Genomic DNA, 23,643 nt, shown 5'->3' on the forward strand with positions numbered 1-23,643 from the left:
AAGCGAATCAACCAGATACAAGTTTCCCAATGGTTAGAATAACATAATGCACAAGAACTAAAACTTAATAGCAATGTGAAATATGTATCTATCCACAACAATATTATCTTGAATGAATCACCCTATCTCTCCTCTTCAAATAAGGATTGAAGAAATTACGCGTTTGCAACCGCAGGGACAATCTCTCTCTCCAACAAACAATGAAGAAATCAATTCAATTCATACAATGTCTAACAATTATAAATGGAAATGCGGAAGCACAAAGATCACTAAGGACTTTTCGGTTATAGCTTGGTTAGGTTTACAAACAAGGGTCATTTCTAAGGCCATTGAAAACGAAATTGCCGATGCAAAAGAGACATTCATTCTACACTATTCACACATCTCAACTTCGTTTCACTTGTTTCTCATTTGAAACCTTCACAACTCTTATTTCACAACTCAATTTGTTTTTCATTATTTTTCTTCCAAGCAAGCATTCATTTTTATTTTCTCTATTTTTTTTTCTTTTCTTTCACATCATATTTACAAAACAGATGTTTCTCTTTTCTATTTTTTTTTATTTTCAATGCTTGCTCAGTTTTTCAAGAGTTGTGGCACTTACCGATTCTCTTTTTCGTTCTCCCCAACTTATTTCTTATTCACCCTAAGGGAATGCTCTTGACTTTTTACGGCAAAAGAACAATTATCAAAAATTTCCGGGTTTTAAGAAAAAAGATTTTTGACATCTCGCTTTATTTCAAGCTGAGATTCAACTGTTTAAGCTCAAAGGGGTTAACGAATACTCTCTCTGCTCACGGGTAAGTTGTATTTGGAACTGGTTGGGCTCAATAGAAAACAAGCGCCTTGATCATTTCTAATTGCTTTCACAAATTTACAATAATAAAAGACAAAGCATGAATCAAATGAATCAACAAAGCTTATTAGAATCCAGCATTTAAGTGTACAATGGAGGTTTCCTCACAATTTGTGGTTTTAAGTCCTAGATGAAACATTCATTCAATTATGTTGCAAAAAGAACAATATTCAATTACAAAAAGAATAAAGTTCTTAATGCATTCTAAAACTCTAACCGAAGGTAACCATGTACCTTAGCATTATTCACTTGTTTATTTTTATCATTGCCATCCAAGCTCGGATGCACCTTCATTGGATACTTCTTTTGAGGAGCAACCAATCTAGAAGGTTTGACACTCAATCAACCAAAAATTTATTAAAACAAAAGAAATTTAAACCAAACACCCAAATTAAAAACATAAACAATACTCATTACTTAAAAATTTTAAAAATATGCATGGGGGACAAAACACCCCCAAAATACATAACCAACATCAAAATACAACAAATCTGAAAATACAATAAAATAAAATATAACATAAAAAATAAAACAAACTTAGCCCCCAAAGGACTCAGAACCCTCATCACTACCGGCTTCAGAACCGGTAGCATCATCATCATCATCATCGTCATCATCACCACCACCGCCAGAAACACCAGCACCCGCCCCCTCACCGAATACAGGCCTGTCCACAGGCCAGCTAGCGTGCTGCAGAAACTGCTCACGCGTCATCATCGAGTGATCTCCGGTAGGGTCACATGCCTGCAACTGAAACAGTTGCATAGAATCGTGCATGTCAACCATGGCGCGCTGAGTTGCCGCCATCCAATCCCAATTGTAGTTGCAGACAGCCTGCTGAAAAGGATCGGATCCATGAGCAAACACACCAGGACCATCAGTAGTCCCAGTATTACCAGCAGCTGCACCACTTCTTAAGTTCTTAGGCTTGCAATATTTGGCCACATATCTGTCATCAATGGACGGCGGGATCCTTACTTGACTCCGAGAGGGTAGCTTTTCCCTCGCTTGTTGGTATAATGCCATGATGAGACACGGGAAAGCAAGGGGGCAGTTAACTCGTGCCCCCGACTTTAGCCCGCTCTCAATCACGGACTTCAACTCTAAAGCAATTATCCTCGCCACATCGATTTGAATGTTCGTGAGAATGCAGTGAACCAGATGTGCTACTGGGATCGACACGGTGGAGGTGTGAGACTTGGGTTTTATGTTTGTCAGAACCAACAAAAGGATCAGTTGAGCTAAGGGAATCATGTCTTCCCTATGGTATCTCATCGGAACCCCAGATGGGTTCAGCTCAACTGATTTCCCTTCAAAAAGCAGGGCAGCAGAAATCGAATCGGTATCTCTATGAAGCCTTAAATCCCGGTGGTATGTGTCTCTCTCATTGGCCCCCAGATGAAGCACTTCACCCAGGACACGGTTAATTGTTTCCCGATCGAAAGCAACAGTACGGCCAAACACTCTACTCGTCCATGTGAATGGCTCTTCGTCGTTCGGTAGTGCGTTCGTGTAGAACACACGCACTGTTTCAATGTCATAATGCTCAAGGGGACAAATTAATCGGTCCCACTTTTTGCTGTGAATCAACCCGTCAAATGTACGGTAGGTGCCTTCTGGGTTGATTATAAACCTCTTTTCCGGAAAAATCTTTCTCTTCTCCAAAGCCACATATCTAGCCGCTTGCTTTGGCCCGACAAATTTGTCGGTGTCAAACTGTATGGGCACGGGACGGGAAGTGCTCCCGCCCTTTCTCTTTTTAGAAGCGCCGAACCTGGATTCCATCTGCAAAGACATAGAGAAGAAACACACAAAACCACAGAACAGATTCGAAAGCAAAACAGAAAATCCAACTACTGTCATGGTCGCTGCTGCTTCGCCTAGCGAGAACCTAGCGAAGCTTCGCTACAGGTTCGCCTAGCGAAGTGGCAGCGAATGCTCGCCACTGATTCTCCTAGCGAGATGCTAGCGAATCTACGGGTTTTTGGGTTCTGCATTGTTAACACTGAAATTTCAGAAAAACCCAAGGTCTCATGGTATCTATTTCAGAATAAAATGATTTATCATGACAGGCATCGTTCTAAGGTACATGCAAATCTACACCCATATGCAAAACCTAATGTACCCATTCCCCCAAATTCACCCTAAATGTCTCATATTCAGAAATTTCAACTAGACATCATAAAGTAAATGAGATAGGACAAACCTGTTAAAAGAGATTGATTGAATTCGGAATGCAATGGTGGGGTTTGAAATGCAATGTAGGGTTTGAGTGAAATGGAATGTGAGAGTGAGTGTGAGTTCTTGTGAGAATAAGGTTGATACTATTATCAGACTAAAAATAAAATGAAATAACAAGTGTTTGGGCCCAAATGAGTGGCCCTGTTGAGAATTAAATGAGTTCTGCCACGCAGCGCTCGCTGCTGCTTCGCCTAGCGAGCAGCTAGCGAATGAGCTCGCTACTGCATTCGCCTAGCGAGCAGCTAGCGAGCATGACAGCATTTGCTTTTCCAAAACAGCATTCCAAGCACATATCAGCAAGGTTTTTCAAATGGGACACCAATACAACATAAAAAAAACTGTAAATACTTACAATGTTGGCGTGCCTCCCAACAAGCGCTTGTTTAACATCGGATAAGCTCGACGGTTCGATGCTCACTGAGGAGCATCCAAGGAAATTGCACAGCTCCCGCGATCCACATGACCGCCGAGATAAACCTTCAATCGTTGGCCATTAACGGTCCAACTCTCATTCTTTTCCATGTCCCCAATAACAATAGCTCCGTATTCCTTAACTTCTTTGACCCGAAATGGCCCGGACCATTTTGATTTCAATTTTCCGGGGAATAACTTCAACCTGGAATTGAACAATAGGACCAACTGTCCGGGCACAAATTCCTTCTTGCGAAGCTTTTTGTCATGATATTTTTTACCTTTTCTTTATACAACCAACTCGAGTGATATGCGGCATTGCGCATCTCTTCCAACTCGAGCAGTTGCACCTTCCTTTTCTCACCGGCCAAATCCTTATCAAAATTTAATAATTTCAGGGCCCACAATGCTTTGTGCTCCAATTCAACCGGCAAATGGCAAGTTTTACCAAACACCAATTGAAAAGGAGTTAGCCCAATTGGAGCTTTGAAAGCGGTACGGTATGCCCATAACGCTTCATCCAATTTTTGTGACCACTATTTTTTCGAATTTGACACAGTTTTCTCAAGAACTCTCTTAATCTCACGATTAGAGACTTTGGCTTGACCATTAGCCTGTGGGTGATACGGAGTCGTCACTCTATGTGATACACCGTAATGTTTTAAGACGTTTTCTAACGGTGCATTACAAAAGTGTGACCCCCCGTCACTAATCAACACTCGGGGGGTTCCGAAACGGGAAAATATGTTTTTCTTCAAAAAAATTATTACCCTTTTCGCATCCTCCCGAGGTGAGGCAATCGCCTCAACCCACTTAGAGACGTAATCAACTGCCACAAGCATATACTTGTTACCATAAGAGGGTGGGAATGGTCCTACAAAATCAATACCCCAACAATCAAAGACTTCAACCTCTTGGATGTTTTAGAGAGGCATCTCGTCTCTCTTACCAATCCCACCGCTTCTCTGGCAACTATCACAACTTTGCGCATGGGTATGTGCGTCTTTGAAAATAGTAGGCCAATAAAATCCTGACTGAAGGACTTTAGTGGCCGTTCTTACCCCATTATAGTGTCCGCCATAAGGCGAGTTGTGACAATGCCAGAGAATGATTTGCACCTCATCGCCGGTAACACACCTTCTCAAAAGGTTGTCACCACCCAACTTAAACAAATATGGGTCATCCCATACATAGTACTTGGCATCCGAGAGAAATTTCCGTTTTTGGTTCGAAGTTAGGTTGGGAGGCACCAAACCACTAGCCTTGTGGTTCGCAAAGTCCGCAAACCACGGTCTAACTTGAACTTTAAAAAGTTTTTCATCAGGAAACTCTTCTCGGATTTCCTTCTCTGAAGCTGTAACCTCCACATTGACTAGGCGAGATAAATGATCCGCCACCAAATTTTCCGATCCTTTCTTGTCTTTGATTTCAACATCAAATTCTTGTAACAAGAGGATCCAACGGATGAGCCTTTGCTTCGAATCCGGTTTGGTGAGCAAATATTTAATCGCCGAGTGGTCGGTGTACACTACGACTTTGAACCCTATAAGATAAGACCTAAACTTTTCAAGCGCATACACTATCGCAAGTAATTCTTTTTCAGTGGAGGCATAGTTAATTTGAGCCTCATTAAGAACTTTACTTGCGTAATGTATCGCATGAAATTTTTTCTCTTTTCTTTGGCCTAATACCGCTCCGATTGCATAGTCGCTCGCATCACACATGAGCTCAAAATTTAGATTCCAATTTGGAGCGACTATAATTGGAGCGGTAACCAATTTTTCCTTCAAAATTTCGAAAGCTTGTAAACACTCATCAGTTAAAAGAAATAGTTGGTTCTTAGCTAGCAAATTACTCAAAGGCTTAGCTACCTTTGAGAAGTCTTTGATAAAGCGCCGATAGAAACCGGCGTGCCCCAAAAAGCTTCGGATTCCCTTCACATTCACCGGAGGAGGTAACTTTTCAATCACTTCAACTTTAGCACGATCAACTTCAAGCCCTCTTGAAGAGACTTTATGCCCAAGCACGATCCCCTCGGTCACCATGAAGTGGCACTTCTCCCAATTAAGAACAAGGTTTGTCTTCACACATCTTTCAAGCACCGTTTCCAAGTTTGCCAAGCATAGACTAAAGGAACCACCAAATACAGAGAAGTCATCCATAAAGACTTCCATTGTTTTCTCGATAAGGTCGGCAAAAATAGCTTGCACATATCTTTGGAAAGTCGTCGGTGCATTGCATAACCCAAAGGGCATTTTACGGTATGCGAAAATTCCAAAGGGACATGTGAAAGTCGTCTTTTCATGATCGGCCGGGTCAACTGCAATTTGGTTATACCCGGAATAGCCATCCAAGAAATAATAGTATTGTTGCCCCGAGAGTCTTTCTAGCATTTGATCCATGAACGGGAGTGGAAAATGGTCTTTTCGAGTTGCGGTATTCAACCGTCTATAATCAATACACATACGCCACCCCGTTGCAACTTTGGTCGGGATCAACTGGTCTTTTTCATTTCGAATCACGGTAATGCCACCTTTCTTCGGAACCACATGCACAGGACTAACCCATGGGCTATCCGAAATCGGGTAAATCATTCCCGCATCCAACAACTTAATAACTTCCTTCCTAACAACTTCCTTCATAGTAGGATTTAAGCGGCGTTGTGGTTGAGCTACCGGCTTAAAATCCTCTTCCATTAAGATCTTGTGCATGCAATAGGAAGGACTAATTCCCTTGAGATAGGAAAGAGTCCAACCCATGGCTTCTTTATTCTTTTTCAACACATCGATCAAACGGGCTTCTTCATTCTTTGTCAAAAGGTTACTTATGATAACCGACTTTGCTTCGGTCTCGTCGAGGAATGCATACTTCAAAGTAGAAGGTAACATTTTCAATTCAATAGGCGATTTTTCCTCATTAACCTCCTTCTTCAAGTCTTCCTCCTCAACTTCCCACGGTTGTAGTTCGTTTAAACTATCAAGTTCCCTTAAGCATTCATCAAGAGCTTGCTCTTCTTTTACTGTGAAAACTTCATAGGAGTCATCAAGAGCTAACTCCATAGGAGATATCTCATGAATATGCTTAGAAACTTCAAAGGTTGCCTCTTCAATCGCATAAATGCGAAAACTATCACGTCTATCATTTGAATGCTTCATGGCTTAGAATAGGTCAAAAGTGACTTCTTCATTTTGGACCCTTACCTTCATCAAACTGTCGTCAACGTCTATCATCATGCGTGCGGTTTTCTTGAACGATCGGCCAAGAATGAGCGGAGCATCATCATCCTCTTCCATATCAATCACAATGAAATCGACCAGGAAAAAGAATTTGTCAACTTTAACCAAAACATCTTGGGCTACGCCATGAGGATGGATAGTCGACTTATCCACCAATTGCAAAGTCATTCGGATGAACTTAATTTCAATGTTGCCAAGCGTCTTCACAATAGACAATGGTATAAGATTAATGCTTGACCCCAAATCAATTAGCCCCTTACCGACATAGACATCACCAATTTTAACCGGCAAAGTAACTCGGCCCGGATCAACCTCTTTTTTTGGAAGCGTCCTTTGAATGATTGCACTACAGCTCGCATCTAGGACAATGGTCTCCGGTTCCGTGTACCTCCTCTTTTTTGTAAGTATGTCTTTCATGAATTTTGCATACTTAGGCATTTGCTCCAATGCTTTAGCAAACAGAATGTTAACTTGCAGTTGTTTGAAAATATCCATGAACCGGGCGTAATGCCGTTCATTCTCCCTTTTAGATGGAGCATGTGGATATGGAAGGTTTTGGATTGGAGTAGCGCTCACTACCTCCTTTCCTTTAGCAACTCTAGAACTTCTCGCTCTTTTCTTTTTCACTTCCTCCACTATCACTTCATCATTCTTATTTTTCTCAATTTCCACACTTTCTTTCTTTTCAACTTCACCATTCTTTTCGTTCTTTTCAACTTCTTCCTCACTCCACTCCCCCACTTCACCATCAATACTATCCTCCAATATTTCCTCCTCATCTTTTTTCTCTTCCTCTCTTTGTTCACTCTCATCTCTTTTTTTATTCTCACTAATCAACTCCCTTCCACTTCTCGTCATTATCGCTTTACAATGTTCTTTAGGATTCGTTTGCGTGTTCGCCTAAAAAGATGGACCGGGTTGTTGTTCCACTAGTCGCTTAGCAAGTTGTCTGACTTGAGTCTCGAGATTTTTGATTGCCGCATCGTTACTCTTTTGATTAGCCATCGACATTTGCATAAATTGTGTCAATGTATCTTCTAGCTTTGAAGTCACGACCGACAGTTGTTGAGGTTGGTAAGTATTTTGGGGAGGGTTTTGACGGCTAGAAGAACCACCCCCATAACCTTGGTTATGGTAATAGTTACTCCTTGGTTGGAACCCTTGATTCCCTTGAAAGTGTTGTTGTTGATTTTGAGGATGTGGTTGATAAGGTTGTTGTTGTTGTTGTTGCCTCGGTTGGTAGTCTCGTTGGTTCGCCATGTAGTTTACTTCTTCGAACCCGGGAGGTGGACAAAATCCGGTGTCATGCTCACCTTTGCAAAGCTCACAACAAGCTATTTGTTTAGCTTTTGAAGGTTCTCTCAACTCTTTTATTTGTTGAGTTAAGAGTTCCACTTGTTGTGAAATGAGTTTGTTTTGGGCAAGAATTGTATCGTTCGTCCCAAGCTCTAGCACTCCCGGTTTCTTTAAAGTGTTGCCTCTACTTTGACTTTGGAGGTCATTTAGAGCCATTCGGTTAATAATATTTGTAGCTTCTTCGGCGCTTTTAGACAATAAAGAACCACCCGAGGTAGCATCCAACAAAGTCTTACAATTCGGTTGGAGGCCATTTTTGAAAATGTGGATTTGAGTCAATTCGTCAAATCCGTGCCCTTTGCACTTCCGAAGCATGGATTTGAATCTTTCCCACGCCTCGTTCAATGATTCATTGGTCCCTTGTGAAAACACGGAGATTGCCGTTTTGGATTCCATGAAACGGTTGTGGGAGAAAAATCTTTTAATAAACTTCTCTTCCAACACGTTGCAATCCGTCATGACTGCAGGTGTTTGATCCAAGTACCAATCTTTTGCTTTGCCGAGCAAAGCGTGGGGAAATAATCTTTTGAACAACGGGAGCTCTTAAGCTTGATCAACTCCGGCCGCCAATGCTCTCTCATAAAATTTGGTGAGAAAAGCAAAGGGGTCTTCATGGTCCATTCCGGTGAATGGACTTCCATATAGTAGGTTAAGAGTTCCCGTTTTCATCTCGGCTTGCCTTCCCGTATGGTTGGCAAACTGAGCAGTATTCCTTGGACTGTTGACACAAGGTGTGGACATGGGCGGTGGTTGTGGTGGTTGAGCCATGATAGGTATGAAAGTTGGTGGATGTGTTGTAGAAGAACTTTCTCCTTGTTCTTGTCTTTCTCTAGTTTGTTGCCTCTTTCGTCTCGTTCTGCTATTCAGTCTCCTGGTGGTTCTTTCGATCTCGGGATCAAAAAGAAGTTCGTCCTCAGGAACCTGCCCTCGCATAAAACAAAAGCTGCACAATAAACCAAACAAATTACAAGCACAAGTCAAAAATTCAAAAGTTAAAAATTAAGCAACTATTGCGATGCTCGCAATATCAATTCACAATCCCCGGCAACGGCGTCATTTTGTTGAGTGTAGGTTTGAGTGTTGGGTTTTTGTTATCGTCTCCACAGGGATTGTGAGATATCGCCGCCTTTCGACAGTTGTTTTAATTCTTAACTAGTAGTAACAAGGGGGGTTTTGGTTTTAGTCACGGTATCTTGCATAAAAGAGTAAGAAAATCACTACAACAAACAAGACCTTAGACAGCGCTTTTTTTAGCCTTAGACAGCGCTTTAAAGCGCTGTCTAAACCTCCGCTGCTAAAGGTTTAGACAGCGCTTTTTTAAATCTTAAAAGCGCTGTCTAAGCCCCCCCCCCCCTTAGACAGCGCTTTTGAAAAGCGCTGTCTAAGCTCCACCGCCTTAGACAACGCTTTGGCCAAAAGTGCTTTCTAAGACCCTCCTATTTTAATTTTTTTAGGTATACCTTAGACAGCGCTTTTCAAAAAGCGCTGTCTAAGCCCCTCCCTTAGACAGCGCTTTTGCCTAAAGCGCTTTCTAATCCCCCCCTTAGACAGCGCTTTTTACAAAAGCGCTGTCTAAGGTATACGAAATTTTTTGAAGCTTTTGTTTTAAACCACATTTTTTCCAGGTTTATAAACCAGAATTTCTACCTGTTTTCAACCAGATTTTGACAGACAATTATCACATTTTATATATGCCATTTTGGCCTTTTTTCTACAAATTTTTGGCTAACAAATATATATATATACCAATTCAAAGCAATTGAAAACAAAAATATAACGAAATCATGCATTATCAGATATAACTTATAATCAAAGCAATTGAAAACAAAAAAATAAAGAAATCATGCATTATCAGATATAACTTATAATCAAAGCAATTGAAAACAATTAATCCAGACGAAAATACATAACTAAGGTAGTATCTTTGAATATCCTAACAATTATAAAGTTCAATTCATTTTAAACTTCAAAAACCTATACATAACCAATGTTAATATAAACTTCAATAACGTATCCAATAGATCAAAAAATGAATTCCATTGACTAAAAACAATACTTTTTTCATCAGAATATTTCTGAATATGTTCTAAGAAATCAAACAGCCTTGAAACTTTTGAAGACTCCGTCAAATTGTTCTCAGTATCAACCTTGAATGGGCTTTCTGATGGAAGTACAATAAGATCATTTTTCTTGAGTGATTGACGACAGATTGGACACTTGCCACCCATTGAGGTACCCCAGCAATTGAATAGGCATTCTCTACAAAACTGATGTGCACATGGTGTAAAAACAGGATCTTCAGGTGATTCCAAACATATAGAGCATTCTACAGTTTCACCCTTTTGAATATGACCCAAAACCTCATCAATGTATCCATGAGATTGGATAGAATGGGAAGAAGAAATAGAATTCTGTAGGAATCTACTAGCAAGTTTGTTCAACGCGCAGGAAAGACAGGAGACTGAATAGATCCTCCAAACTATTCTGAAACAGAGAACATCACAATTTCAGAAAGAGATTCTTGACAATACACTCTTTTGCTTAATAACTATGAGCTCATTATATGGGAGGAGTACTTTTCTACTAGCAATTCTATAAATTACACAAAATGTTTCTCAATAATTAACCTGAAGCGGTGTTCCAGTTAGACACCAGCGGCAGTGTGAGGACAGGGCAATAGTAGCCTGGGCAACCTGACTTTTATGGGCTTTAATATGGTGAGCTTCGTCTAGTACCACTCTGAACCATTGGACCCTGTGGTAGATGCTATTCTCTCCATCCTGGTTTCAAAGAATCAGGGAATCCAAAATGAGGAGGTTCACTATTTAAATTTATGAAAATAAAATACAAATAAACATTTCCTTACACTTTTATATGAAGCTGATAGGACACCATATGTTGTCAAGACAACGTCGTACTCTAACAACAAATCAACATTATCAGTTCTACCCCCACCATAATGAACAAATATGGATATGCTGCCTGATTTTGAATGTGTTTCAAGCTCGTCCTGGATATTATAAACCATTGTAAATTGCCTTTCACATAAATATTGAGATATATATAAAAGAACAACCATGCTTTTTTAATTGGCTTAAATATAAAAGAACAACCATGCTTTTTTAATTGGCTTAATTAGAGAGGAATCTCACCTTCCACTGACCCAATAATGCCATGGGACAAACAATCAGAGTGCCACCCTCTACATTGTTAATATTCCTCCTCTTAGTTGAGAAAATGTTGTCATATAGGCTCTCTGCGTTACTGTCTTCTGACTTCACCCTGCCTGGATTACTTAGAATCAAAGCAATTGTCATAACAGTCTTTCCAAGTCCCATTGCATCCGCCAGAATCTACAATAAACAAACACAACTGCAATAAGACAAACAGTTCAAAGTGCAGATCCACCGCTGCCCATGTAACTGCTACCGCCGCCGGCACCTCTGCCAGAATACATTGACGAATATGAGCTGCCGCCAACCTACATTGCATGGACAATACATAAGAATGTAACAAAACATACACAGAACACTAATTCCTATTGACATTGGGAAAGGACGGGAAAATTACATCACTTCCACGAGAAACGTAATCACCACCATAACTTGACGAGTACATGCCTCCAACATCACTGCCACCATAAGATCCTGATAGACAAAAAATAATAGAATTGTAAGTAAAGAAAACTTCAATGTTGAAAAGAAGAGACCAGACTATTTGCAACGAAATTCACCTCCACCATAACCTGTTCCCTGCCGACTGCTATACATCCCGTGTGATTCTTGACCAGAAATAGAACTTCGGCTGCCACTGCCATATCCAAGATTTGATCTTCCAACTCTACTAGGCATAACAATTGACTCCAATCTTAGAGAACCAAATCAGAAACCATATAATGAAATGCACAGAAGAAGAACAAACAGAAAAAGTCTAACTAACAAATAAACCAAAAAACCAAACATAGCAATCTCTCAAGCTGCAAATTCCATCTACCAATAACTAAGCATAAACCATGAAGGGAGCAGTAAACATAGCACAAATGAAAATCAACGTAAAAGTTGCAATGAGGGAGTTGAAGAATCCAGTAGATGGACTCTTGATACACAAGTAGCATAACATACATGTTAGTATTTAAAAGCAAGGTGATATCAAACTCTCATGGTAGACTTCTGATTCCATCCATTTGTCTATGATTTGAATACCGGGATCCTTAAAAGTACCATCTCTAAAATTGTAAACAACCAACTCTTCTCGCTCAATATCAAATAGCACTTGATCATCGTTAGAAACATAAAGTGCATAAACAAGAGGCCAAGAACCAAGATTTCTGGTGTGAGGAAGACGGAACAATTTAGTCCAAGAATCTTTATTTCCATACTCTTTCATAAGCCAAACATCTGAAAACGTATCAGCATTAGAAAATATGCATAAGCAATCCCTCAACACCCCTATGTTTAAACTAAGCACATTTATCCCTCCATAATCAGGTTGTGGTATCTCTCTGTGAAATTCTTTCTCCAAATCAAGAGACATAATGACCCAACATGAAGAATGCCTCTGTCTATATGCTAACCAATTAATAGCTCCCCTAAGGAATTTTCCTGATTCATTCAAAATGAGAGTATTAGGAGGGAAGTCCTGAATTATTCTCCAAGAAGTGGTTCCCAGAGTATGAACTTTTACTAGATTTCTGCAATTGCTAACAGGACCCTGAACAAGAGTATGTGGATAACAAACGACAGCAACCTTGTAACAGTGACTCAAATCATCATAGCCAAAGGAAAAACATAATGTTGTGGGACATCTCTCTTCCAAAGAGGGCAGTTTCGTAAATTTTCTAATGGAAGGATTCCACAAAAAAGCGACATCTTCATTGGTTGTGAACAGAAGCTGAGGCAGAGGATGCCGTGACAAGAGCCAACAATGGCAGCGGAATCGTCTTTATTTTTTACAGGGTAGTCTACCTGTATGGTTGTGGTGGTCGCTTCTGTGAAAACGGAGGAGAGCGGGTTAGCTATGACGACGAAATCGAGTTCCCCGACGGTTAAGACGAGGCTCTGACTCGCGTGGCGAAGGTGCTTCTTGGCGAATTTGGGATCGGAGATTAGAGATTTCCAGGATTTGCAGACGCATTGTAGTTGCATGAGGATCTTCACAGGAAGCCTAGAGAGAATTTCTACCACAACATCGAATGGAAGAGTGGGAAGTGGCATCGTGTCGGAGGAAGATGGTGACGGTGATGGTGAAGTTAGGGTTTTGGTGGCGCGGTTGTTTCTTCTATCATTCCCTCATTTGCTGATTTTATTTTTAATTTATAAACAATTTAGGATAGTAAGAGAAGCACTTACTTGGATCGATTTAAATATTTGTGAAAAATCAGATGAATTTTTTTTTTAATTGAAAGACTTTAAACAGCGCTTTCTCAAAAGCGCTGACTAAGGTCTATATTTAAAAGCGCTTTCTAAAAGCGCTGTCTAAGGGGGGTCTTAGACAGCGCTTTCTAAAAGCGCTGTCTAAGACCCCCCCTTAGACAACGCTTTCATTATTTTTTTAGAACATTTTCCGTGTTTTATTTTTATTTTAACCTTAGACAGCGCTTTCTTTTAAAAGCGCTGTCTAAGATGCGCTGTTAAAAAACCTTTTTGGCGTAGTGAATGCGGTAAAAGTTTTGGTTTTTCTATTTGAGAAATATTGTCAAAGTTAGGGTTCGACGATCACTTTGCATGTATATGTTCAATCAACAAAACTCATAAACTCCTTTAGATGATAAACTATTTCACAAAGTCCTCCCAATGTGTTTATCTCTAAGACACATTGTGGGTTTTCCCATTTTGTTCCATTGTTTATCTCTAACACAATCTATCAAAATGACAACTCTTTGGTTCAACTTTATGGTGAACAAAATCATTCATTAATATCTCTAGCTAACAAACAAGATTGAATGGAAACCTAGGTAAAGAGTTGGTAAACATCTCTCAATCATAAACCAACACAAAGAGTTTTCAATAAAACAAAGTTTTCATCATATATTCATCATTAAAGAGTTTACAAATGAAGATCATCCCATTTACACACAAAGCTAATGATCATCTACATCTAACCTTGACAAAATGAAGAACTTAGCCACTCATTTTCATGGTGGGTTGCACAACAAGTCTCGGTTGAAGGTTGATTAACATCCACGTCGAAGAATCGAGATTGGATGGGAATCCACATTCTTTTTGTAGAATAATGTTAAGAGATGAAGAAAAATGGGTTTCTAGGTTACAAAATATCTCTAGAGCAATGCTGGAAAATATCTAAGAAAATGCTAAGTAAAAGTACAAAGTATGGGAGTATGGTTCCAAAAAGTAGCCCCTGCTACTTATACTACTGTTGTCTGAGCTGTCATGCTCGCTAGGCGAGCAGAATGGCTCGCCTAGCGAGCCCCTAAATGAGGCACCTGCGCCCAGAAAATATCCTTTGCCAGATTTGCATGTTCGCTAGGCGAACTACACCTTCTCTAGGCGAAGCCCACGCTTCAACCTTCGCTCCAACGAGCTTAGGAGGTTTTGCTACTGGAATTGCTCGCTGGGAGCTCGCTAATGGCTCGCCTAGCGAGTGAGTGCTGGCTGCGCTTTTGACCAAGTCTGGGCGTATTCGCTACCACCTTCGTTGGCTGCTCGCCTAGCGAGTTTGTTGATGTTTGCTACTGTAAAATACTGGAGATGTTCGTTGGAAGCTCGCTGGGTGCTCGCCTAGCGAGCACTCGCCTAGCGAGCACTCGCCTAGCGAGCAAGCTGATGAATGCATTCTTTTTCTTGGTCCCTTGCCATTTTCTTGTGCCTTCATTTTCTATTATTTCATGCCTAATTCCTGCACAATAACACACAAATTAAAGGTACCAAGATCGTTTAACATTGTATTGCAATTCATCCAAAACAAAGGCGGTTTCAAACACTTTAGCAACAAAAAGGAGTGAAAGATGCCCATATTTGATAGCTTAAAGAAGCACTTTTGGGCATCTAACATCATGCTCGCTAGGTGAAGCCCACGCGTTTTGAAAATATATATATAAAAAAAAACAAATAAATAAATAAATAAAATAAAATAAATAAATAAATAAAATATAACAGAAAAATCTTGGACTTGGACCTCTCTCTTTTGAGCCCACAAAGTCACAAAAATCAGGTTATAAATTCTAGACTTGCATCTCCCAAAAAACCCTGGGAAAAAGATAGTGAGAGAAGAGCTAACAGAGTTCAGAGCAACCTCCAAAGACTGAAGGGAACTCATCTGCAAAGAACCAATTCCATCTCATATAAACCCTCAGATTGCTTTGCAAACCCAACCGGGCAGTTCAATTTCATTCGATCTCTCCAATCAGGTTTGCCCTATTCCCACTACTTTATACTTTCAACCTGAAATTTTTGATACCCTTTTAATGCATTTGTTTGACAAGAGGTTTAGGCCTCCTACCCTTGGTTGCTTTTTGTGAACTTTAATGGCATGATTCATGTGACTCTATTATTTGGGGCAACTCTTGATTGCACCCCATATTGTTTCTCTAACCTGTTTGTTGAGTTTTTTGTGAGGGCTCACATGACTCCTGAAAGAATAGCTTGCTTGGCATTCCACTTTATTTATGGGATACCATTTGGAGATTCATTCTGATTACCTGTATTGACTTGCTTTCTTTGATGGTGCCAGCTCGAGAGATCTCTGGGTTTCTTATTTCTTTAGCTGTTATTACTTTGGATCTTTATCCATGTGGTAGACCTCTTGACCCTTTATCTTTCCCGCATTTTACCGCTTTCTTAGCTGGAAGACCTCAATAGGAGGCAACGTTTTCTTTGGTTTGTTTACTTTTGTGCCCAAAGACCTCCAAAAAGAGGCATCAGTGCTAAAGACCTCCCTGAAGAGGCAATTGACGGATAAAAGGGATTAATAGTCAATCCCCCGTTATTCAGTGTGTCGTTCTTTATGCTCACACTACGTGTCGATGCTCCAAAACAAAATCCCAAGATCCTTTGTCCGGTCAGTCAGTGAAAAGGGTTCCACCTTCCTGAATCCCCACTTTTTGTCATGAGCTCACCCTGTCCAGGGTTAAGAGCTATGAGGTCTTATCCTCATTTACCCTTTTGATCTGCTCACCCTGACGTTCAGCGTCAGTGGTTAAGAGCCCATTTGATTACCTTTCCATGGCTTGTTTGTCGAGGTTGATATGACCCCTCTTGACTAAAGCCCTACCCATGTATGTTTGAGCCCCCCTGTTGGCGCGTTTACTTTAAGATACATGTTTTGTGTGGTGTGATCATTTCCCCATAAGATTGCTAGGCTTCGTACAGTCTCTCGTTTGCATGTCAATTAAGGTAGCATTGTTCCTTCGTCTAGGACTTCCTTTTTTGCATGAGCATTCCTAAAACCCAAACAAACTCATTGATTTTTCTTCTCCTAGGAACATGTTAACTCCTTCTACTATAGGCGAGTAAGTCTCCAAAGGTCGAGCATCCGGTAGATTGCGTAGTGACGTCGTTCATCCTAAAACACAACCCTTAACCCGTAGGTAGCCGAACTACGACTTGCTCTGATTCTCATTCCAGATGAGATACGTAGGCATAAGACGTGATGTCTTAGCGAGCACACTCCTCTTTAACCCATAGGTAGCCGAGCTACGAAGACTCTGATTCTCATATTCAGATGAGATACGTATGCAGTGGATGCGACATCCCTGCGAGTCATTTTCTTTTGACCCCCCTTTTAGTAAGTAGTACATTAGATATACACGCACCCTTTAGACAAGAACAACAAAAGTGGATCCCGTAGAGTACTACGAATGCGTAGGGGTGCTAATACCTTCCCTTCTCATAATCGGCTCCCGAACCCAAGATTTGGTTGCGAGACCTTGTCTTTTCCTTTCCTTTCTCCCAGGTTTACTTCGAGCGTTTCCTTTCCCTCCTTTGGCATAAATAACGCACGGTGGCGACTCTTCTGTCATTTCTTTCTCGCCGGGTGTTTTTTCGCATACTATATTTTTTAGGTTGCGACACATAGCACATTTTATTTACTAGATAATTTAGGTTTGCATAGTATCTTTTCAAACAAAGAACCTACCTATGAGCGATTGACAATCGAATTTTTAAGTTCTCTAATCTATATTGTCAATCCTAACACTGCTAGCACAATTGGTATTGTCCGATTTAGAATGTTTTTTGTTGAATATGAATTCAGTACCGACGAACTAGCAGGCTTGTTAGGAATCCCTCATGGGGACGGTGCTATTTGTGAGGCCCCTTTGGATTCGGATTGGTCAGTCGGGGTGTTTTCCTTCTTGCCTCAACTATCCATAACCCACCATCAGAGTCTTTAGATATCTGTTGGCATGTACTATTTTTGGCCGGGAGAATCCAAATAAGGTTAATGCTAGAGAGCTTCTATTTTTGCAAGGAAGCCTCACAAATAGAAGAATTAATTCGGTCCCGTTCATGCTCGCGCATATGGCTTTAACTTTAAATAAAGAGGGACCGATCGTTTTCGGAGGATTGATTACGTCTATTGCTCGGGCGCTTAACTTGAACACTGAGATAGCTACCCTAGACCCCTTACCTCCTCCCACAATTAACCTAAAATTTCTGAGAGACATGAAATTGTGCCGATTGAGGAGAGAAGGAGGCTATGTACTTATGGTTCATGGTGTAGCTATCCCATCTGTTGTTTTACCATGCACTAGACGTATCGACGCTTTAGATGCTCCACCTAATGTTTTGGGTCTTCTTCCTCCTAATGTTCCTGATGAGGCGGGACATGGCACTGATGAAGAATATGATCGGAGAGAGAGATCTCCCGTACCTGATGTATCCCCCCATCATCCTTCACCACCACACACTGCACCATCTTCTTCTTCTGCAGGTATCGCTCCTAGATTTTATATTACATAAGAGATGTGGCGTGACCACATGGCTAGAGAGAAAAGGCATGACGACCTACTCTCTACCATCCAACAACAACTGGCGGATAACATGAGCTTCATGCAAGAATCACAGCGGAGGACAGATAGATCCTATGACACTGTCTTACAGTCCCTACTTACGATCACAGATACGCAAGCCCGTCAGCAACAATACCATCTTCACCATACTGCACTCATAAAAGCCACTCAAGGTTCCATTATGGGTAACCTTCGAGAAGTGAGGACTGCTCAGGATGCCTTACAGGCAAGGATGGATCAGAGAGACCGTCGTCGTACCCGATCCCGTCGTCCACCTCAAGATGGCGAAGGCACCAGTGGTCAGCAGTAGGTTGTCAGGTAACTCTTCCCTTATCTTATTTCGAAACATTGGGGACAATGTTCGATTTAAGTGTGGGAGGAGACTTTATCGCTTTTTTTTATCGCTTTTCTTTGCTGTTTTTAGATAGTTTGTTTATTTTTTATTGCCTCTTATTTGCTTATTTTGCTTTTCGTTTAATTATCTTAGATAATGCATGAGTCTGACGAGTCACCAAATATAGTGTATCTTTAGTACAGTCTAATCTCCCCATACCTTTTGCCCCACCGAAATTTTTTGGCAAAAGAAAATAGTGTTATTCTAAAAGTTTTTGGGTTTTTTAAATGACGGGTTTGAGTAAGGATGCGGTGACTTGGGAGAACTTTGTGAAACATCAATATTGTTTTAGCACCATAAACTTCGTAAATATAGGAATCATTCCCGAAACCCCATATACCAGGCCTTAATCATCATTTCAGTATAAGTCCTCAGTAGTTTATCTCAGCAGTCAGCTCCGGCCTACGCATCCTCTACGTAGGGGACCGATGAAAATAAGTGAATGATCCAGTGAAATAAAGAAAAAGAAAAGCAAAAAGGAAAATCCGGTATAGGTGACCCTCACAAAGTCATTTAAACCAAAGAGTTGTAAAAATTTGCTACAAAAGGAAAAGAAAAAGAAAAAGAAAAACTTACTCGCTGTTAGTTGGTTCAGAGGTATCTGGCACTGAACTCGGTAGAGCGGATTACAATCCGATCCCCCACAACTGCAGTTGGGTCAAATAAAAGGGTTTACACATATTTATGTGCCAGAAACCCCATGTTTGGATCATAATCACTAACAGGTCACTCTGCTATGAAGCATGTACGGATAACGGGCTTAATGTGATTGCGCCTGAATGAAAAGGACACAAAAAGAGATGAAGAGGCAGGCCTATGTATTGTGGGATAATATGGGTTGGTTAATATAGGAATGGAGTTTATGTCCGTATATTTGCGGATTAGTGTCATCTTTATACCCTTAGTTCACTCAGTTAGTACCTATCACTGCATCCCGACTTGAACCTAGAACCTTGTTAACCTGAAGCACTCGCTTACACCAGTTTTTCTTCTATGAGCTTTTTAATGTTTTGCTTGAGGACAAGCAAAGGTTTAAGTGTGGGAGAGTTTGATGACACTAAAATTCACCGTATTTTCGACTCCGATTTCGCATGCATTTTAGTAGTTTTATTGTTATTTTGTTGTGTTATTACTATGTTTCACTTTGTTTTCAGGTTTTTACTTTAATGGAGCCCCGATCGAGAAAAGGAGTGAAAAAGAGCTAAAAACCCTAAAATTCAGCATTTTGTACTTGTGGCTCCCACTATGGCTGGCGCCATAGACCCTGCCATGACGTGTCCCAGCTTAACTGCCACGTTCCCCACTACTTCCACTAAGGCGCCACAGATTTGCCTTGTGGCGGGCGCCACAAGACAGAAAGTTTTCCCTCCCATTTTCAAACTGAAGGGCATCCGTGTCATTTCCATCATTTTACTTGCTTATAAATAGAAACTCGAATTCACTTGTTTAAGCATCCAAACTTAGAGCAAAGGCAAACTTAGAGCAAACTTTGTTTCACTTAGGCATATATTCAGTATTTTAAAGTGGTAATCGCTTCGCATTGGGGTGTTACCACAATTGTGTAATCGAGTTTTGTGATCGAGTCTGTAATCGAGTTTGGAGCACTTTGGAAGGAAGTTAGTCTTGCCGCCATTTTCATTTCCGCTTTGCATTTTATTCAACCCTCCGATTGGAGCAGGTTTTTATTGCCTTACCTTTATCTATTTATTTCCCGCACTGTCTTTGTAGCGGTGTATTCGTCACTTTATGATTTATTGATTAAACCAAAAGCAAAGCATACAAAGAATCGAGTCGCCACCGCACTTTTATTTATCCTAAGGAATGGCTAAAAAGCGAACAAAAGCCTAAGAAGTTTTACACATAGAAAACTAATGAAAAGATCAGAGAATCTGGGTAAGGGGTAAATTACGCAATGGGAAGGTGTTAGGCACCCAAAACGCCATAGGTACTCCTAGGGAGCCCTTTTCACACTTGTTGTATAAATTTTTTTATTTGTTTATGACATATTGTGCACACATGATTGAAGGGATGAGAAAAGAATATACAATTTTTTATTGTTTTTGTGTTTGAACAGATGAACCCGTTGCCTACGTACCTTTCCATGGAAGGTAAGGATCAAAACGCCGTAGTTCGGCTAAAAGATTTCCAAAATATGAGTGGGTTCATTTTAAAACAAAAGCCCTAAGGTCTTTCATTATCAACGGGAGAAAACTCAACCCAGACCAACAATCCACCATGCGAGGATGGCTTTAACATACTAGTGAGGGGTTAACCCTATAATAAGTAGGGAAGACTTACAATCAACTCACTAAGGATGTGGTGAGATTTACATCAACCACTATGAGAATTGAAACCTATGGCTAATGTATGAAAACATATCAACAATGGACAAAGCCACAAAACAATTGAATGAGTGAAGTTAATTAATTATGAGTATTCACAAAGTATGGTCAAAGTATGATTAGGATTCAATTCAAAGAAGTGTTATGAAATGGAGTTTGAAAAGTCAAGGACTTAGGGTCCAGGTTTCTAATTTGAAAAGACATGACAATGTTTGCACAATACTATTTTCAAGTTTTAAAGTCAATAAGTGCAAAGAGGTTTGAAGGAACAAAAATGGGAGGGTGATGGAGTGTAAAACTTCTCAGATGTTCACCTCTCGAAATCATATAGAAGATGATTCAAGTGTGTCCTTAGGAATAGGCAAATGAGCAATAACAAACAAGCAAAACAAATGATACCAGATGCCAATTGCTGGACTTACACCAATCTCACAAACAATGGTGGATACCGGATACCAATCAATGGATTTACACCAGTCTCCTAAAACAAACAGGGATATCAGATGCCAATAAATGGACTTATTCCAATCTCCTAAAGCAAAACAAAACAAAAGAGTGGATACCGGATGCCAATCAACTGGACTTATACCAATCTCCAAAGAACCAAACAGACAAGGATACCAGATGCCAATATATGGGCTTACTCCAATCTCCCACAAAGCAAAACAAAACATGGATATCAGATGCCAATCTATCTGGACTTACTCTAATCTCCAAAGGATGATCATAGGAATACAAATTCCAACAACATGGACTTACAATTGCATCCTCACATACAACAAACAAACAAAAGCACTAAGCAAAGAGGACATAAGTGGCCAATGAAATGGTCTAACACTCAATCCCTTCCAAATCATAGGAACAATGGCCAATGAATGGGCTTACAGTTGATTCCTCAATGGACAAACAAAGATGTGTCACAAAGATATGAAATGATGATCATGCAATAATAAACAATTAATGATGATAAATGCACAAAGGCAAACAAGCAAACATGTACAGATGAACCAATAAGAAAACAATGATTCAGTTAGCACACACTATATACAAGCAATTAGGCTCAAGCAAGGGTTAGACTTTAAAGTCAACTGGAATGGGGTAAGTAGTGCTCTTAACCTTAACATTGAGAGTTAAGGTGAAGCAGATGAAAAGGAAATGAGGGGTGTGCCTCATAGCTCTTATCCCTGGCCTGGGAGAGCTTTGAATATAAGAAGATGTGGGAGTTCAGAAAGTTGGAACTCTCTCCACAAGTTAATGACTCTATAGATCTTGGGTTAATATCCATAATGCTACAACATGTAATGTGAGCAAAGGGATGACACACTGAATAGTAGGAGATGGACTACACATCTCTTTTATCTACCAATTGCCTTATCAAAGGACTTTTCCTGCTTGGCACAAAGAGTAAACAATCACAAGCATTGCCTCTTAAGGAGGACTTCAGACATGTGCCTGGCCAAGTAACAGGCCAGGTCTTCCAGACTACATGAAGAAGAGATGTTATACCTAATTGGTTAAGCAACCAAGCAAAAGCAAGTTCAAAATGAACTTAAGCAACTAATGTACCTGTTGAAACATCAAACAAATCAGTATACTATACAGACAATCAAACCAACAGTTAATGCAACAGACAACCAATATAGGCAAAGGCATAAGCCACAAGTTGAACTCAAGAGAGTCAACATCAACCTACAAAACACACATTAGTAACCAAAAGCAAATATCAAATTCTCTCAAGATGAGGCATCATCAATTGTGTAACTTGCATGTGTAACCTGAAACAAAGCTTCAAACATGAGCAACCAACCACTAGGTCAAAGCCTAGGGTCAAAGATGGGGAAAAAATTTAAAACAGAAGCTCAAATTTAACATGAATCAACCTCAAACACATCTTAAGACTATCCAAAAGGTCTCATGTCAATATCAATTACCAAAAGAATTTCATAATCAAAACATGTCAAGATAAGCAAGTTGAAACCACATTGAAGCAACAAAATGATCAAATGCATATTAATTCAAAAATGGTTCAATAAATTCCAAGAAAAATCATGGCTAAACAAAACACATCATATGATCAACACACCAAAAATCATGGCATTTGGACAAGTTCAAGCATGGTAATCAAATTCATCAAGTCATGGTAAGCACAAACAAGCTCAAAGGAGGCACAAATTGATACATCAACTTAAGGCAATCCTAAAACAGAATGGACAAATGATAAAGCATAAGCATTTCACAAATCATGAATGTTCAACACTCATCAAAAGTCCAAACATGACCAACCAGCAAAGAAAATCTCAAACAAATTAGAAATGGATCCAAAAATTCCACAAAAATTCATGATCAATCTCAACATATAGAAGAAGCATCATGCAAAAAATCAGATCATTTGGCATTTAATTGGCATGGTAAATAAAATCGGAAAACCAAGCAAGCAAAGGTGTGACACACATTGTCACACCTACATTAAACAGATCATATCTCAACAACTAGAAATGAGAAAAATGCAAACTCTATACCAAAATGACCATTAGGATGTCTAGTTTAAGCATGTCAATTTTCATATTCATTGGATCAACCATCATCATTTCACAAAGGAAAAGGTAAGCAAGGTACAAAATATGACATGCACACACAAACCCTAGGCAAATTCAAATCCAGGCCAAGCACAATTTCTGTAAAAATATCCAAAAAATAGAAGACATCATGAAGAACAATATGCAAAAAATCTCATGTTAATTGGATGATTATTCATGGAGTTATGGATTTTTTAGTGAAGAGAAAAATTAAAAATGCATGATGAAGTAACATGAACATGGATGCATACAAGAGGAAAATAA

General features: G+C 39.9%; 3 protein-coding genes across 3 annotated transcripts; all 3 read right to left on the bottom strand.

Moving 5' to 3' along the window:
* Positions 1-10,715: 10,715 nt before the first annotated feature.
* On the bottom strand, positions 10,716-11,469 carry LOC127123073 (DNA repair protein RAD5B-like). The gene is made up of 3 exons (XM_051053333.1): positions 11,253-11,469; positions 10,967-11,110; positions 10,716-10,880 (listed from the first exon to the last, which is right to left on the bottom strand). Exons 1-3 carry the CDS (start codon positions 11,436-11,438, stop codon positions 10,716-10,718), a joined length of 495 nt encoding a protein of 164 aa, XP_050909290.1. The 5' UTR covers positions 11,439-11,469.
* Positions 11,470-11,476: 7 nt separating this feature from the next.
* Positions 11,477-11,966, bottom strand: LOC127119355 (uncharacterized). Its single transcript, XM_051049581.1, has 3 exons — positions 11,834-11,966; positions 11,671-11,747; positions 11,477-11,581 (listed from the first exon to the last, which is right to left on the bottom strand). The coding sequence occupies exons 1-3, from the start codon at positions 11,949-11,951 to the stop codon at positions 11,492-11,494; spliced, it is 285 nt and encodes a 94-aa protein (XP_050905538.1). The 5' UTR covers positions 11,952-11,966; the 3' UTR covers positions 11,477-11,491.
* Positions 11,967-12,231: 265 nt separating this feature from the next.
* Positions 12,232-13,313, bottom strand: LOC127123075 (F-box/kelch-repeat protein At3g23880). Its single transcript, XM_051053334.1, has 2 exons — positions 13,065-13,313; positions 12,232-12,846 (listed from the first exon to the last, which is right to left on the bottom strand). Exons 1-2 carry the CDS (start codon positions 13,311-13,313, stop codon positions 12,232-12,234), a joined length of 864 nt encoding a protein of 287 aa, XP_050909291.1.
* Positions 13,314-23,643: the final 10,330 nt, after the last annotated feature.

This window comes from Lathyrus oleraceus, chromosome 2, assembly GCF_024323335.1.
Source record: "Lathyrus oleraceus cultivar Zhongwan6 chromosome 2, CAAS_Psat_ZW6_1.0, whole genome shotgun sequence".
Taxonomy (NCBI): Eukaryota; Viridiplantae; Streptophyta; class Magnoliopsida; order Fabales; family Fabaceae; genus Lathyrus; species Lathyrus oleraceus.

What these genes read in the sequence shown, in the direction of transcription:
- LOC127123073 (XM_051053333.1), bottom strand. Translation starts at nt 11,438, where the DNA reads ATGGGACTTGGAAAGACTGTTATGACAATTGCTTTGATTCTAAGTAAT. An exon ending in CATTATTGGGTCAGTGGAAG is followed by an intron (nt 11,111 to 11,252) that starts GTGAGATTCCTC and finishes TATAATATCCAG; the next exon opens with GACGAGCTTGAAACACATTC. An exon ending in TATCAGCTTCATATAAAAGT is followed by an intron (nt 10,881 to 10,966) that starts GTAAGGAAATGT and finishes CTTTGAAACCAG; the next exon opens with GATGGAGAGAATAGCATCTA.
- LOC127119355 (XM_051049581.1), bottom strand. Translation starts at nt 11,951, where the DNA reads ATGCCTAGTAGAGTTGGAAGATCAAATCTTGGATATGGCAGTGGCAGC. An exon ending in GGGAACAGGTTATGGTGGAG is followed by an intron (nt 11,748 to 11,833) that starts GTGAATTTCGTT and finishes TTTGTCTATCAG; the next exon opens with GATCTTATGGTGGCAGTGAT. An exon ending in ACGTTTCTCGTGGAAGTGAT is followed by an intron (nt 11,582 to 11,670) that starts GTAATTTTCCCG and finishes CATGCAATGTAG; the next exon opens with GTTGGCGGCAGCTCATATTC.
- LOC127123075 (XM_051053334.1), bottom strand. Translation starts at nt 13,313, where the DNA reads ATGCCACTTCCCACTCTTCCATTCGATGTTGTGGTAGAAATTCTCTCT. An exon ending in CGACCACCACAACCATACAG is followed by an intron (nt 12,847 to 13,064) that starts GTAGACTACCCT and finishes CACTGTTACAAG; the next exon opens with GTTGCTGTCGTTTGTTATCC.